General features: G+C 36.5%; 1 protein-coding gene across 11 annotated transcripts in view; it reads left to right on the plus strand.

Annotated features, from left to right (window-relative positions):
* The window catches only part of LOC106057200 (death-associated protein kinase 1-like), a 117,558-nt gene that overhangs the window by 75,727 nt on the left and 27,518 nt on the right, over nt 1-14,313 (plus strand). The window contains exon 1 of one of the 11 annotated variants that reach the window (XM_056014055.1): nt 9,461-9,780. The exons of the other annotated variants lie outside the window; for them this stretch is intronic. Within the exon in view, the coding sequence (XP_055870030.1) occupies nt 9,610-9,780 (171 nt within the window). The 5' untranslated portion in view covers nt 9,461-9,609. Of the gene's footprint in view, nt 1-9,460; nt 9,781-14,313 lie in introns of those variants that run through there. 11 annotated transcript variants of the gene reach the window in all.

The following is a 14,313-nucleotide window of genomic DNA, read 5'->3' on the forward strand; positions in this document are numbered from 1 at the left end:
AGTTGTACTTATTGATAGCGAGTCCGATGTTGGCCTACATGTGGCACGACTGAATGGGATAGGCCCTCTACAATCTCTTGTATCTATATTTAATGTCATTGTCACCAGCTGACGCCTGTAGTCCACATGTTAAACCAACTCGTTATAACGGACCAAAACGTTTATAATGACAGGTGGAAAAATTGAAAATTGCCGTAGCGAACTAGACGTAGTTTTTTCTGTAACATGACCATATGATCCGACTCGAAGTACATAGATCAATCATCCATCAAATATACTCACATTTTTCTACCTTTCTTTTTTACCAATCAACATACCAGGTAACGACCGACTCGGACCGACTACCTACCAGGTAACGGTCGACTACCTAACAGGTAACGACCGACTATTCTGACCTTTCTGTCCCATTCTTCATCGAATACCATTTGTTATGATTCACGTTTGCAATTCCAAACAATATTGAAGCATACTTCCGGGCTTGAACAGTTTAGAGTTACAAGCAGAGATCACATTCTTTGCTCGTTTTAGGGTGTGCCATGGAACAGTGGTTCCCAAATTATGGTTCGTGGACTAGTACGGGCCCTCTACTGTTTTTTTCGTACATTATTACGCGACTAACGCTTACAGTTATAAATATGATAATGTATAAATATTTATAAATATCATACATAAATATCCATAACGTTAACTTAACATTTGGCAGTTTTATTTCAGAATTTTAAATGGCATGTCTTGGTTTACTAATTGAGACGAATGTCCGCCCCTGAACAGTTTTGTTAGACTTATTAGTTTACATCTGTCCAAGAGAAAACAAAAGGGATGAAATCTAATGAGGAAACACGATGACAGGGTTAGTTTGTACACACGCGTACACGTTTACCTCACACACTCACGTACACACGCGCTCACACTTACACCTAGTGTTAGGAAGACGTTAACAATGATTGTTTCATTAGAGCTTGGCTTCTGTGAGTTACAGGCACACACTTATTAGTGAACACAAAACAAAGTAGCTAAGATTGAAAGAAACAAACAAAAGAAGTGTCGTTACAATCTTCTTATATTTTGTGTCAGTAATTCAAGTTAGACATAAGGCTTCTGTCACGTATTTGTATCAAAGCTAACTCTTTTAGACTAGTTTAATTATGTCCTATATTCTATAAATTGACTGCCATGTTTATAGTCTTACGTTTATTATGTTTATATAACGAGCGCCACAAGACGTTGCAAAGGGAAAAGATCGTCTCTCTGGACGTAAAATGCCACAGATATAATGAGATAATATGAAAATATGTCCAAGTCCGCCAACGGAGTGTAAAGTCATAAGAAAGTTGTCTCCCGATCAAGAAACGTTAAGAACTACTGCAATACGGGGCGTTATGTTAATATAAATTATGATCGAATGTACGCTCGAAAATAAACTCACTATGTTTTTATATCAATCGCTGTGCATTCCAAAATGTGATTACCCAGACGTTAGTGAAATGATGACTTCAAAACATTTTTTCAAGGCTTAGAATAGTCCTGAAAATGTTCTGCCTATAGCCTTCTACGTCATCTCAAGAAGTTATTTCATATTAGAGAGTAGAGGAAGAGCTACATGCATTTTGTTTACGTATGCAGGCATTTGAATAGGCGAGGATATTACCTGGGGTAGATTACAACCTGCATCAAAGTACATGTAGCTCTTATCCATACCAGGAAATCTTTTCACCTGTAAAAAAAAATGTCGGGACATCTGTGTTATTTCCTCTTCTAGTTACATACGTAATAAGTTTGAATTTTGTAAAGTAAGTTCCTCGCAAGGTCATGTTAACTCTGGCTGGTCAAGTGTTGAAATAGGCCATCCCCCTGTGTTGACACGAGTTCTTCAATGAAAAATGGAGACCTTTTTTTTAGTGAATCACCAACTAGATAAAACGTTTATGGAGTCACCTGTTAAGTACACCTTACTCCTCAGTACGAATAGAATGAATCGGATTCCTTCCCGTCATGGAGTCTTAACACTCACTTCAGTCTACAACCTTTCTTTCAGAATTCATAAGTCTCCATTTTGTATGTTAGTTTTACTATTGCCGGTATGTTTAGAAACTGTGTGAGTTATAGTTAGATATCGTGGCTCAGAGTTGGCTGTCTTACAAAGTCGGTATGTCTGGTAATTTTAAAACAAACTCTCGCCTTTGTCCTGCCTTCGTCTACAGCTCAACTTACAAAAGACGTTGCATGCCTTTCTTCAAGTTTTCTCTGTGCTGACATTTTGTCTTAAAAATTGGGTTATCTGGCTAGTTCTAATGCCCTGTTGTCCACTTTCTTTCTAAGTACATATTTCTTTACACTATTGTTAATATTATTGATCATCTTATTAAATTTAAAATGATATTTTTGTTATTTATTGAGAGAGAGTAGATAAACTTAAGTTGCAACTCATTGAACGCGCCTCTCTATTGAAGAATTAACAACTAACAAGTTTAGCTGCTTGACTTTTTTTTTTATGGTAAGGGAAGTAACTGAAGTTTTTAAAGTACTTTAACAAATACATAATAGCGACCCTTATCTTAGTTTTTTGAAAGGAAGTAATTAAGTGTACCAAAAAAAAACTGTTAAATTAACTTCATTTCACATTTTAGTATGGTATATACATTTTGTATTCCTAGGCATAGAAACCATTACACAAAATCGTATGATTTAAATCAGTGATGCCCAGCCCAATTCGTCCTGCGGGCCTTTTTAATTTTTGACACTCGTGTCGCGGGCCACATGACCGAAAAGATACAAAAAACGTAATGAAACGGAACTGAAACTATTTTATTAGAGACCCGTGGATCTAGCACTTACATTAATTAGTGAAATGCTTGAAGTTTGTCTACTTTTCTACCCTTCGGATAAATGGCTTCAATTCTCTACTTACAATGGGAGCAAGATTCTATCTAGCTTAACCACCAACTCATTTCCTTATCTCTTTTTGGCAACTATATTCAATCCTTCAATCTCTAGGCGAAGTTTAACAATATTTTATTCACGGATCAAATCAAGAATGCTGCCATATTTTTTTTTTAAACAACCATACTTTCTGTACATATCAAATACATTGGCTTATTATCATGCTCCACAACAAAGTAAAGATCCGTTCACTTTTCCTGTTAGATTATACATTTAGTCTCATGTCATAAACACAATGTTAAAGATCATGGTACCAATCCATCAGAGAAAAAGTTAGGATAACGTAGGTAAAAATAACTTTATCTACCTTTTTGGAGAGGGGATTTTCTACACTTTGTGCCGTCGTTTCGCCTGGCCGGATGGAACCACTTCGCGGGACCGGATCTGGCCCGCGGGCCGTATTTTGGGCATCACTGATTTAAATGAACAATTGCAACATCGGCATGTAGCGGTGGTGAACGCGTAATACATAATATTATGAGCGCTAAATTATTTTAAACAATAACTTAATGCAAGATTGCTTATTTTATTTTTATTAAAATTAAAGTAGAATTCGTAACAATGTTAAAAGCTTCGATATTTTGTTTGCTCGGATGAAGGGGTTAGTAGCAGGTTTTATGCTGAAAAGTAAGGATTAAAAAAATAATAGCCTTATTATCTCCCTTAGAAAAAAAAAATCTTAATGTTATGACTATGCATGATATTAATTATAAGGGTAAAGCGACCTGGATTGTATTTTTTAAGTTTTATTTATAAATTTTTTAAACTATGCATGTTTAGCTTACACCTAGATCTAGATCTACTAAATTTAGTTAACATGTAGATTTTTCCCCCTTGATGTCGTTACACACTGAGAGCTTCAGTTCAGAGATAGTTTAAGCTGGATTAGTTGAGATAACGAAACAAAAGTGGATAGTGAGATAGCGGTAGGTCAGAATCACGTATTCGTCTACCCCCCTCCTCCCTTTCCAGTGCTTGAGTGAAATTCATGTTGAAAGAAACAAAAATTGAAAGTAACTTTCCATATTTTAATTACATTTTAGACACCTAGTTAGAGGATGAAAGGTAATTGTTGTTGATGAACTTGTAGCACCAAACTGCTGGTAGACAACCAAGTCGCTGTAGGCCTATTAGACTATATATTAACTTATACAATTTGAAATAACTTGATTAACTTCATTGTGAACATTACTAAATATAACTTTTATTACAATATAGACAAAATCAATTTGACCGAAATAAATGTAGTAGACAGTCATAATATAAAAATGGTCTTTTTAATGAAATCTAACTCACTACTCTGGCAATCTGAAGTCATCTGTTACCCAAGACAGGTGTCTACAATGTCACTTATATTGCATCATTCACATTGCATAGCTAACTTCTTCCCACCGTCACCATAGAAACACACAAACACACTTCTTCTGTTGGTCCTGTGTGCTTAAGGTTTTGATCATGGTGTAGGTAAAATGATTGGTATATTATTTTGACCCCCATCTGACCTTATTAATTTCTGTTATTCTTTTTTTTTTTTTTGTTAAAATTCCTCTTATCTTTCAAATTATTCATCTTATCTTATATATTACAGACATTACTTCAAAAAAAAAAAAAAAAAAAAAAAAAAAAAAAAAAAAAAAAAGATAATTACGTCCTACTCATATCATGTGTCAATCTAGTCATGCATGTTAAATTGTTGATTCATGGGTGAACGGACACGGGATAGACTCGGATTTCGGAAGCGGCTCTAACGATTTTCCTGGAAATTTGACAGTTAATGTAAATAGTTGGGGGGAAAAAAAGACAATTACTAGCTTATTGTCCTCACAAGGAAAACTCTGGTTTGAACGTAATAATTTTTGAAAATGTAATCATGTCAAAATTAAATTTGGCTTATTTATTCAGCGGGAATTCCCGCACTCACTCCAGATGCATATTTGTATTTTGAATACGTTTCAGTGGGTATTCCCGCACTCGACTCAAATGTTTCTATTCAGTAAGGAGTTCAATATATAAATAGACGTTCGTAACATATTGCGCACCGTCTTGTGTAGAACTAATATGAACTGTAGAAGAAACTGATTGTGCAAGCTCACTAGAAAGACACTTCACAGTTTTGAAGCTCTACAATCAATAAACAGAATGAGAAAGTATAGACAACAAACAGCTTTTTTAAAAGAGGCATGGAATTTTTTCTAAAATTATTTTTGTTACTTTTTTTTTCTTCTTCTTTCTCCTCATCCGTGCGGAGATGTTTGGTGCGCCAGTGTGAAGTCACTTGTTTAACTCAGTACGTTCTGAGGAAAGTGATTTAGAATTGCAATTTTCTAGAATGAATGATATGCTTGTTATGTGGGGATGAGAGAAACACATCTAGATACTCCTTCTCACCCTTTCCTTTTTAGTTTTTGTCTTCACGGCTGAGCTGTGCTGCTCTTCTCCTCTGTTGATCAATCTTCGGATTCAGTTAGTATAGCAATGAAATGTAGAAGTAGAACTATATTATTGTGTGTTGAGGGTACAGGTACAGCAGGGGCAGATAGCAGAACTGTGAGGGGAGAGAGCTATAAGACGCCAAAGTGGTAACATAAACGGGGTCCGAACAAAAGCATATATGAAATACACAATACTTTAATATTGAGAAGCTAAATAAAAGTCAAGAGATTTTATGTACAATTATTTTTAGGGGTGGTCCCTGGCGGGGAAAAGCGAAAAAAAAAAGTGACACTATTCTTCAAGATTGATTATATGGGGAAGGGGCCTATTTAAAAATATATTGAAGTGGGCGGGGCATCATAAACCGTTGTTTTCAAATAATCATGTTTCAATCTGTCACAAATGTTGCAGCGGGTCATGGGAAAATGTCATCCAATGATCTTTACACACTCACACACGCGGAGCATACTGGAATTTCTTTATTTCCATTGGTATTGCTCTACTTATGTCTTTTACAAAGGTGACTGCACTCCCATCGTATTTGCATCTTGCTCATAAGAAAGTAATGTAAGTCTACACTGTCTAGGTTACTAAATGGTCATGACTAATATAACAACCTGGTTTTTAAAAGGTGTAGGCACTATCGATCATTGAACACATTCAATACAAATCTATTCATTTAAAATATCTATTGTATCAATTATACATTTCATTTGTTGCCCCTCCTATAGATAGCACTCCTATTCCAGTCTTATAAAACTATTTTAAAATCAGTTATTGCTAAACTTATTGCGGCTAATTGTTTTATTGGTAATCCTACAGTGCACTGTGTTATCGATATGGTTCGGTAAGCTGTTGAAATTGCAAAATGCATTTTTTTGTGACTTGTTAAAAGTTTCTTTTAGAACTTGTGGCATGTCACAATTTCTAGGCACTCGCTGCTTCCTCATACAACTTATCTCTTTCTTAATCTGCTATGCCTCTCTCTCTTTCTTCTCTCTCTCTCTCGCTATCTCTAATAGTCTGATACCGCCAAATCTAGCAAACACGTCTCCTGTCACCCATAACCACCTTAGTCACATAGCGTTGGAATGAGTTATGTCCCCTCCCCATTGGTGCGTGTATGTGTGTGTCTGTATGTGTTTACGTTTGATTAGGAGGTGTGTGTGGTGCGGAGGGGGGAGGGAACTAACCCTACCAGGGCCCTATTTCCCTCAAGCACTCTTTCAAAGTTATGTCCGTGAACGTATCAGGAGACATTCCTTTTATATGGATTCAACGCTACACATTTATTAACAGGACTGGCTCCCCCCCCCCTCTTTTTTTTTGTCAACGAACACACAGGAAAACTTGAAACACACATTGTCAGCTATAGAGCAGGGGGCAAGTCATAGCAGTGTGTGTATTGTGACTGAGGTGTGTGATCTGTGTCATTCTCTCTCAACCAAAGGATTTTACTTGTTTAACTACCGGTCTTTAAAAAAAAAAAAAACTGTTTCGTTTCCTTACAGTGTTTACCATTACTTACGGTTAACAATTTTAATTTATCACATTTAAAGCCATAAAGTGGCTGTATTATGCAGTGTATAATGGTTTGCAACTATTCAGACACTTTGGGGTGTCCGGTAGATCGACGCGGTCATTTAGGGCTTAATTATGAAGCTTTTCACATGGCTTGAAGTCACCATCCCTCCCTCCCCAAATTCAGACTATGCCTGTCACATGATCCTTGTTATTTTCACCTCACTGTGCAGGCCGTTGTGTTGGACAGTTTAGCTGGACATATGACAGACGAAGTTGAGATGGGACGGTCACTGACTGGTCAAGTCGGGTGGCTATTTCGGACTTATCTCTGTGGATTATTTGGATATGATATTACTGGATGAGCGAGCGTAGTGTGCGGATATTTCTCTATGGCTATGTACTCCAGTGTGCTGAACTTGGCCGAGGTAAACCTGAACACGTGTGTTTGTTGATGTGTGTATCATGTATTCAGATTGAGATGGAAAACTATGTGTTTACTATGTGTTTTCGCAAATGTGTGCGCCTGTGCAGTACTAATGATTTAAAAGAAAGTAGCCTCCCTTGAAATTCGGTTCTGTGACTTTGACTTGATTGTATTTTCATCATAATAATAGTATCTAGCTACTCAGTGGCTCGTGTGTATGCATGTTGTACGACGTACATCTGTTTGTTTTTTTTCTATTTGTTTTTTTTTTCAAGATGTGTGTTATAGAATCAAAAGCCCGTTCAAAGGTAAATAAAATCATTACGCATGAGACATGTTGTGTTTAAAACCCAGCAAGAATCGCAGCTTCATTAATGAACGATGTCTACAGATCTTGCGTTGAGCAACTTTCTCTACTGACAAGTCTCACAAAGATAGCATTGAATCACAGTGAGGATCGCAAAAGCCACTGTCACGTAGCTCTGGACACAACTGGGAAAGGTGTGTGTGTGGGGGGGGGGGGCTAAACGGAAATTTCCAAAAAGGTTAGAAATACTCTAGAACTCTAGTTAGCTAGATCAATTGGCAGCACGGAGGAGGACGTTTGGGTTCTGACCAATAGATCTAAATCCTGCATTGCATTGAATGATTGTACTAGAGGCTTTTTTTTTTGCCTTTATTGGGTTCAAACTTATGAAAAGTTCAAGTTATCTTATCGTCATGAGTTAAAATGTCATTGTTTTAAAACAAGCATGACATTCTAGTGTGATACTTATCTGAGACATTTTATTTTGACTGAATGTTTTCAGTGTCTTAGTGCATTATATTCACTGGCCCGTCAAAATACTGCTTCCACTTAGTAAAGTCAAAACTCAAAATAAAATCATTAATTGTCCATCATAAAATGTTCGATCAACTTGATACAAACTTTCTTTGCTCCCCCGCCTCCACCATGAACACATCCACCATGAACACATCCACCATCACATCCACCATGAACACATCCACCATGAACCATGAACACATCCACCATGAACACATCCAGCATGCACCGTACTCGCCACTTTTACTTACTTTTTAATCCTTTTATTATGTCCAATTCACATTGTCCAGCTATCGCCTATATCAATTCGTTTTCAGAAGGAACTTGGTCATCAGTTCAGTATAAACATCGACCAATAAATTCGTGAAGTATGAACATTGGTAACTAATCCGCTAAGAAATGTGTCAGTTGAACATTCTTGTTTTCTATACCAATAGTGTTTAGAAAGAAATCAAAAAGTTAAAAAAAATTTCATCCTAGATAAAATGGGAGGATTCTACAAAGGTTTCCATGGTTACACTTGTTGTTTTAATGAGAGATTGCTTTAGATATTTAAAAACAAAAGTGAAAGGGATAGAATAGTTTTATCTGGCCTTTTCTTTTTTTAAGTCCATAACATTTAAGCTTATTCATTTATAAATACTTTTGTCGCCAATAGATATTCATTAGTACTTTAAGCACACCCTGATCTACACAGGCCTTACTATATGTATTTGAAATCATTAAAGATATATATATATATATATATATATATATATATATATATATATATATATATATATATATATATATATATATATATATATATATATCAAGATTTACCTAATGGTGAGTTATATTTTTTTAATTGTAACAACCCGGTCATCAAAAATGCGTTTACAATTTCCCTGATACTTTTATTCTGCCGTTTAATGCATAAACATGTATGCAAGGTGTTAATACATAAATATCACTGTGTACTTTGCCACCATTCTCCCTGTGTTCATCTTATTTGTATTCCACTTTGAATGCTTTGAATTTCGTGTAGCCACTGTCACAAACCTGCTGTGCAGGTAAAATTCATCCTGAAAAAACGTCTTTGTCTAACCAACTCCAACCTTCACCCTATCTCTGATCAATCATTTGGGATTTGTAGTTTCATACTTTCTAAGCTGCAGTATTGCATTTTATATCTATTGTAGAATGAATTAATATTAAGAGGTGTGACACAGCCCTTGGGACAACGACAGGTGAACCATGGGAATTTCGGTCAGATTTCTGGGGCCAATTGATTTCATCTCTTCTACATTCAGGTGTTGTCTTTAGTTTTGTAGGTAATGTTTGGTTGAATCTGGTAGCCTGAGCAATCTGTGGACTCTGTAGACGCGCCCAGTTGACTAACATATAGACACACAGAATCTTGACATGGATACATCCACATTTGGTTAAGGAGAATTCCGTTTTACCAATTTGGAAACTTACGCGAATGGATTCAGAGGAGCCTTTTGATGAGGTGAATTTGATTTGTTCAGAGGAGCCTCTTGATGATGTGAATTTGATTTATTCAGAGGAGCCTCTTGATGAGGTGAATTTGATTTGTTCAGAGAAGCCTGCTGATGAGGTGAATTTGATTTATTCAGAGGAGCCTATTAATGAGGTGAATTTGATTTTATTTCTTTCAGTGTCCTTATGATCTGTGCAGCAGTATCCTACTGGTGATATCAACTATAATACAGTTTTGTCGTGGTCGTTGACGACATGACCGTGTGATGATCTGTTAGGCATTAAAAGGTCGTAGTTAACCTCAACCTCAGCCAGCTTTGTGTACATGTCAAAACAGTAGCTCGGTGACTCATTGTGCCGAGCGCTCTATATCGCCATAAGAAATGCAAAAGAATATTTTTGACTGTTCTTGTTGATATAATTGGATTTACCTGTCATCAACAAAAGCAAAGTCGGTCTTTGTGTCTTTGGATTACTTACTTGTATTGTATAGATTTCTGGGGATTGTATATTGAATTGGTTTATAGTATAGGTCTGGTGTGTCTAGGGATCATATATTGAATTGGTTTATATTATTTTCTAGATCTAAATGCAGCGTATTTTAGTTACTTTGAGAATACAGGTGTCTTGACACTGATCTGTCTCTCTAGTATGTTGTTGCATTTAGGATAACCAGATACAAATACTTTACTCTGTCTCTACTCAAGTCGGACATTTGGAATGGGTGGGCAAAAACTTTGGGTGGGTGGACACGGTTTTCGAAAACGGCTCTAACGATTTTCGTATAAATTGTACAGTTGACCACACTGGGAAAGCTAAAAATTTGACCGTTATATTTTTTCAAAGTGTTAAAAAAAATAGCTAAAGGACTAGAAAGTTTCTATCTTGAACTGACTACATCTTCGGGTATTTCCGTATGTAGGAGTTAGAGGAGTTTATTATTTATTAAATTAATGTTCAGGACCATTTTGTGCAAAGTGTTTTAAGTCTAGATTAAAATACACATCTTATGCGTATCAGAAGTCTAGTAGATTTATACATTCACATAACAAGGATTTTTTTTCGACAATGGGGGGGGGTCGAAAATATGAATAGATTTTAAAATAATCAATTTTTTTAACATTTAGCATTCATTAGTTATTAAGAGAAAAACACTCGCTGTATAAACTGAATAAAGGAGGTATTGTCTTTTTTTTTTTTTTTTAACTAAAGCAATGTCAGGTAGCCATGAGAGAGTTGGAAGGACTCGGGGACGTCCACACATTCTTCATTGAATTCGATACTGAATCTCTTCACCACTCGGCCACCACACTCTCTCTACTTTGTCATTGTAGTGAAAATAAAAACCTCCTAAAGATGTATTCCAATTGAATTGTAAAGTTCAGCTGTATAGGACTGGGTGTCTTTCGAGTGCCTGGTCAAATGTGGAGGTAGTATACTTTCACAACTTGTCAGCGAGGCAAACAGGCCCTCATGTCTTGCATGCATACTCGCACACACACATACATTGGCCTATAGGCACACACATACATAGGCATACTTACACACACATATAGGCCAGACTGCGTTACGGATGATTTGCCTGGCGATTTAAAGTGAGGCCCCTGTTTCTGGTTCTCTCTCAGGTAGAAAAAAGGGCGAGGGACGTGACAGAAGATGAATAGTGATGTGGTTGATGACTGCAGGTGCTCCAACAGGTAGCGATCAGTCTTTTCACCAGGTTGCTTGCGTAATACCCAGTGGTATTAATGCCCTAAAGCTGCTAAAAATAATATTTCATAGAGGCTAAACAAATGAGGATACACAAATCTTGAATTGATAAGATATTAATAATGATAATACCAAAAATAATTATTTTAATTATATAGTACTGTTAACAAACAGATAAAGAAACAGACACATTTCTTATTCCATATTCTAGGATAAATTCGTACAAGTACTACTTCTTCCCTAGTGCCATTAGAGAATGAAATGGGTTGCCTGAATCAGCAAGGAAAAATTAACGATTTAGCAGAGTTTAAGTCACTGATTAACATGCATGACTAGATTGACACATGAAATGCATAGGACGTAATCTTTTTTTTTTTTTAAGTAACGTCTATAATTTATAAGATAAGATAGTGTACGCTCAAGGCTATAATAGCGAGTTTTTGTTATTTTGTTATTGGTCTCTTCCAGTCGTAGAACACTTTTTCATGTGGCTGTGGCGCCCTATTCTCGAGAGGCATTGCCGTCCACATGTATCGCTGGTTAAGATGGAATTCGCTTTGATGGTGGAGTAGCCATCACGCTTTTCTTCCAGAGCTGAGGCCAATGTTTTTTCGATGTCCACAGTTTTCTTGGTCACACCATTTCTTTCCACATAGTGCGGTCTAGGGCTATGTCCTCCCAGTAATCAGCATCAATGGCCACTGCTTTGAGGCCCATTTTGATTACATCCACATATCCACTGGGATAGACTAGTTTTCTTGAGCCAGTCGTGAGTTGATCATAAAGGATGAGGTTACTGTGGAAATACTCATACTCCCAGCACTTTGCCATCTTATCTTATAAAATAGTTTCCCTCTATTTGTGACTAACATGCATCGAAACAATATCCTAAGCTGCCCTCGACAAGCCGCCACTCCTCTCCTTCGCCCCACAGTTTGATGCGCTGACACAATATGTGTGTGTGTTTTTTTTTTACTGACACACACACACACGAAAATCGTCTTTTCTTGACGTGAATTCGAACTTTAGACTTCAGGATCGATACTTTAGTGCTCTTCTACTGGACCACTGCATTCAAATTTCGTACAAATTCAGTCATTTTTCATCTTTAACGGGCCATGTCATGTCACAGTCATAATTCGTTTGACCGGGCCTTAGCATGTCTGTCCTATATCTTTCTCTATTCTCGATATAATTTCAGAGTCATATTTCATTCTCTATGGGCCATATCATGTCACAATCATATTTCTTCCTTTATGGACCACATTCATATTTCATTTTTTACGAGGCATGTCATGCCACAGTCATAATTAGTCTTTTATGGGCCTGTCAGTCATATTGCATTCTCTATGGGTCATATAATGTCACAGTCATATTTTATCCTTTTCGGGTCACAGTCATATTTCATCCTCTAAGGGTCATATATCATATATTTCATCCTCTAAGGGTCATATATCATATATTTCATCTTATGCTGGCCATGTCATGTCTCAGTCATATTTCATTCCGTACGGGCCATCTCAGTCTAGGAGTACGTCAGATAACCCCGTCATTGGGATAGATACATGCAATAAAAAACTGATCGTATTGATCTGGAGCTGAAACCTCTCTAACTCGCCCTCAAGACATATTCAAAGGTGACCTCTGACTTGTCATATTATAATGGCGATTATAGATGACAAGCCCTTGGGACAAATACTTGTGAAGATATTCAGTACACTTAGTACTCAGTACACTCAGTAACAATAAATAAAAATTTCACATTATTTGACGCTTTGTCAACATCTACAATATATCTTCATAGAAAGTTTTCACGTATCTTTCTTTTATTCCACATAATGGTAAAAGATGTTATTTCTAAATCCACTTTAATCAGTTTCTTGACAATGGTGAGTGTATGAGGGAAGAAGAATATCGAGAAGACAAGACTGTATCACTGAACTTAATTTAGCTTTCAAACACCACTGAATGTTGAAGGCTAATGTATGGAATGAGATGTGTATATTTGAACAATTCTCTGGGAAAACAAGTTATGCTTAGAGCCTGTTTTTGTTTGTAAAATGTTTTACATGTTTCGAATGTTCCTTCAGAGTTGAAGATAGTTTACTTCCTAGTACTAACCTCCCACAGGACTACGGGGATGGGAGCGGGCAGGGTTTGAACCCGGGACCTTCGATAAATCCAAACGACAGTCCAGCGCGCAATTTGCACGACCAGGCAGCCATCCTGTGTTATTTTAATAAGACTCTTAAAGACACACTATATGATATTAAAAGGATGATATTAAAAGGTCGAATTGGTAAAGTTTCAAAAGATTGAGAGATAGGATGGAGCTAGACAAATGACGCAATGAATAGATAAACGTATTCATTACAGTCTAGATGTGATTCTATTAGAGCTACTGTTGTTACTGGTTTAAAATAACAATTATCTAACGTAATTTATGCACGTAATATTTCCTTCATGTTTTACACTTTTTGATGAACTTTCCCGGCGTTCATTTATCTGGACTTAAGTTTGAGCAGATTGTGCAGACGATGGAATTATTTCACCTCAAACTGCCGTCAAGATTCGTTTTTGTGATGTAAATGAATTATCTACATTGAAATCAGTTATTTCATGACTGGACTTGTCATGTGACTTATGTTGGTGCTGTTCATGTGATTTGTCTTATGTTGGTGCTGGTCTTGTGAATTGTAGGTCTGAAATTTCATCCAAATGCTTTCTCCTTGATTTAAATGGAAGACAGCATTTTTTTTTCCTTCAACAAAATCATAAATAAATATGTATAGGCCTATATGTCAAAATCAGAATCATTCAGAATGACGTTAATCTTCTTTGGCTCAGGCCTAAAATACTCAGTTGCCAGTTCGAGCTGCCTTTTACGAAGTCTGACATCAAATAAAAGCAATGCAGATCTTGCTCTATTTGTATAGGCAACAATAAGTTTGCACTTTACTATTATGTTCCTAGACCA

Source organism: Biomphalaria glabrata, chromosome 1, assembly GCF_947242115.1.
Source record: "Biomphalaria glabrata chromosome 1, xgBioGlab47.1, whole genome shotgun sequence".
In the NCBI taxonomy this organism is placed as follows: Eukaryota; Metazoa; Mollusca; class Gastropoda; family Planorbidae; genus Biomphalaria; species Biomphalaria glabrata.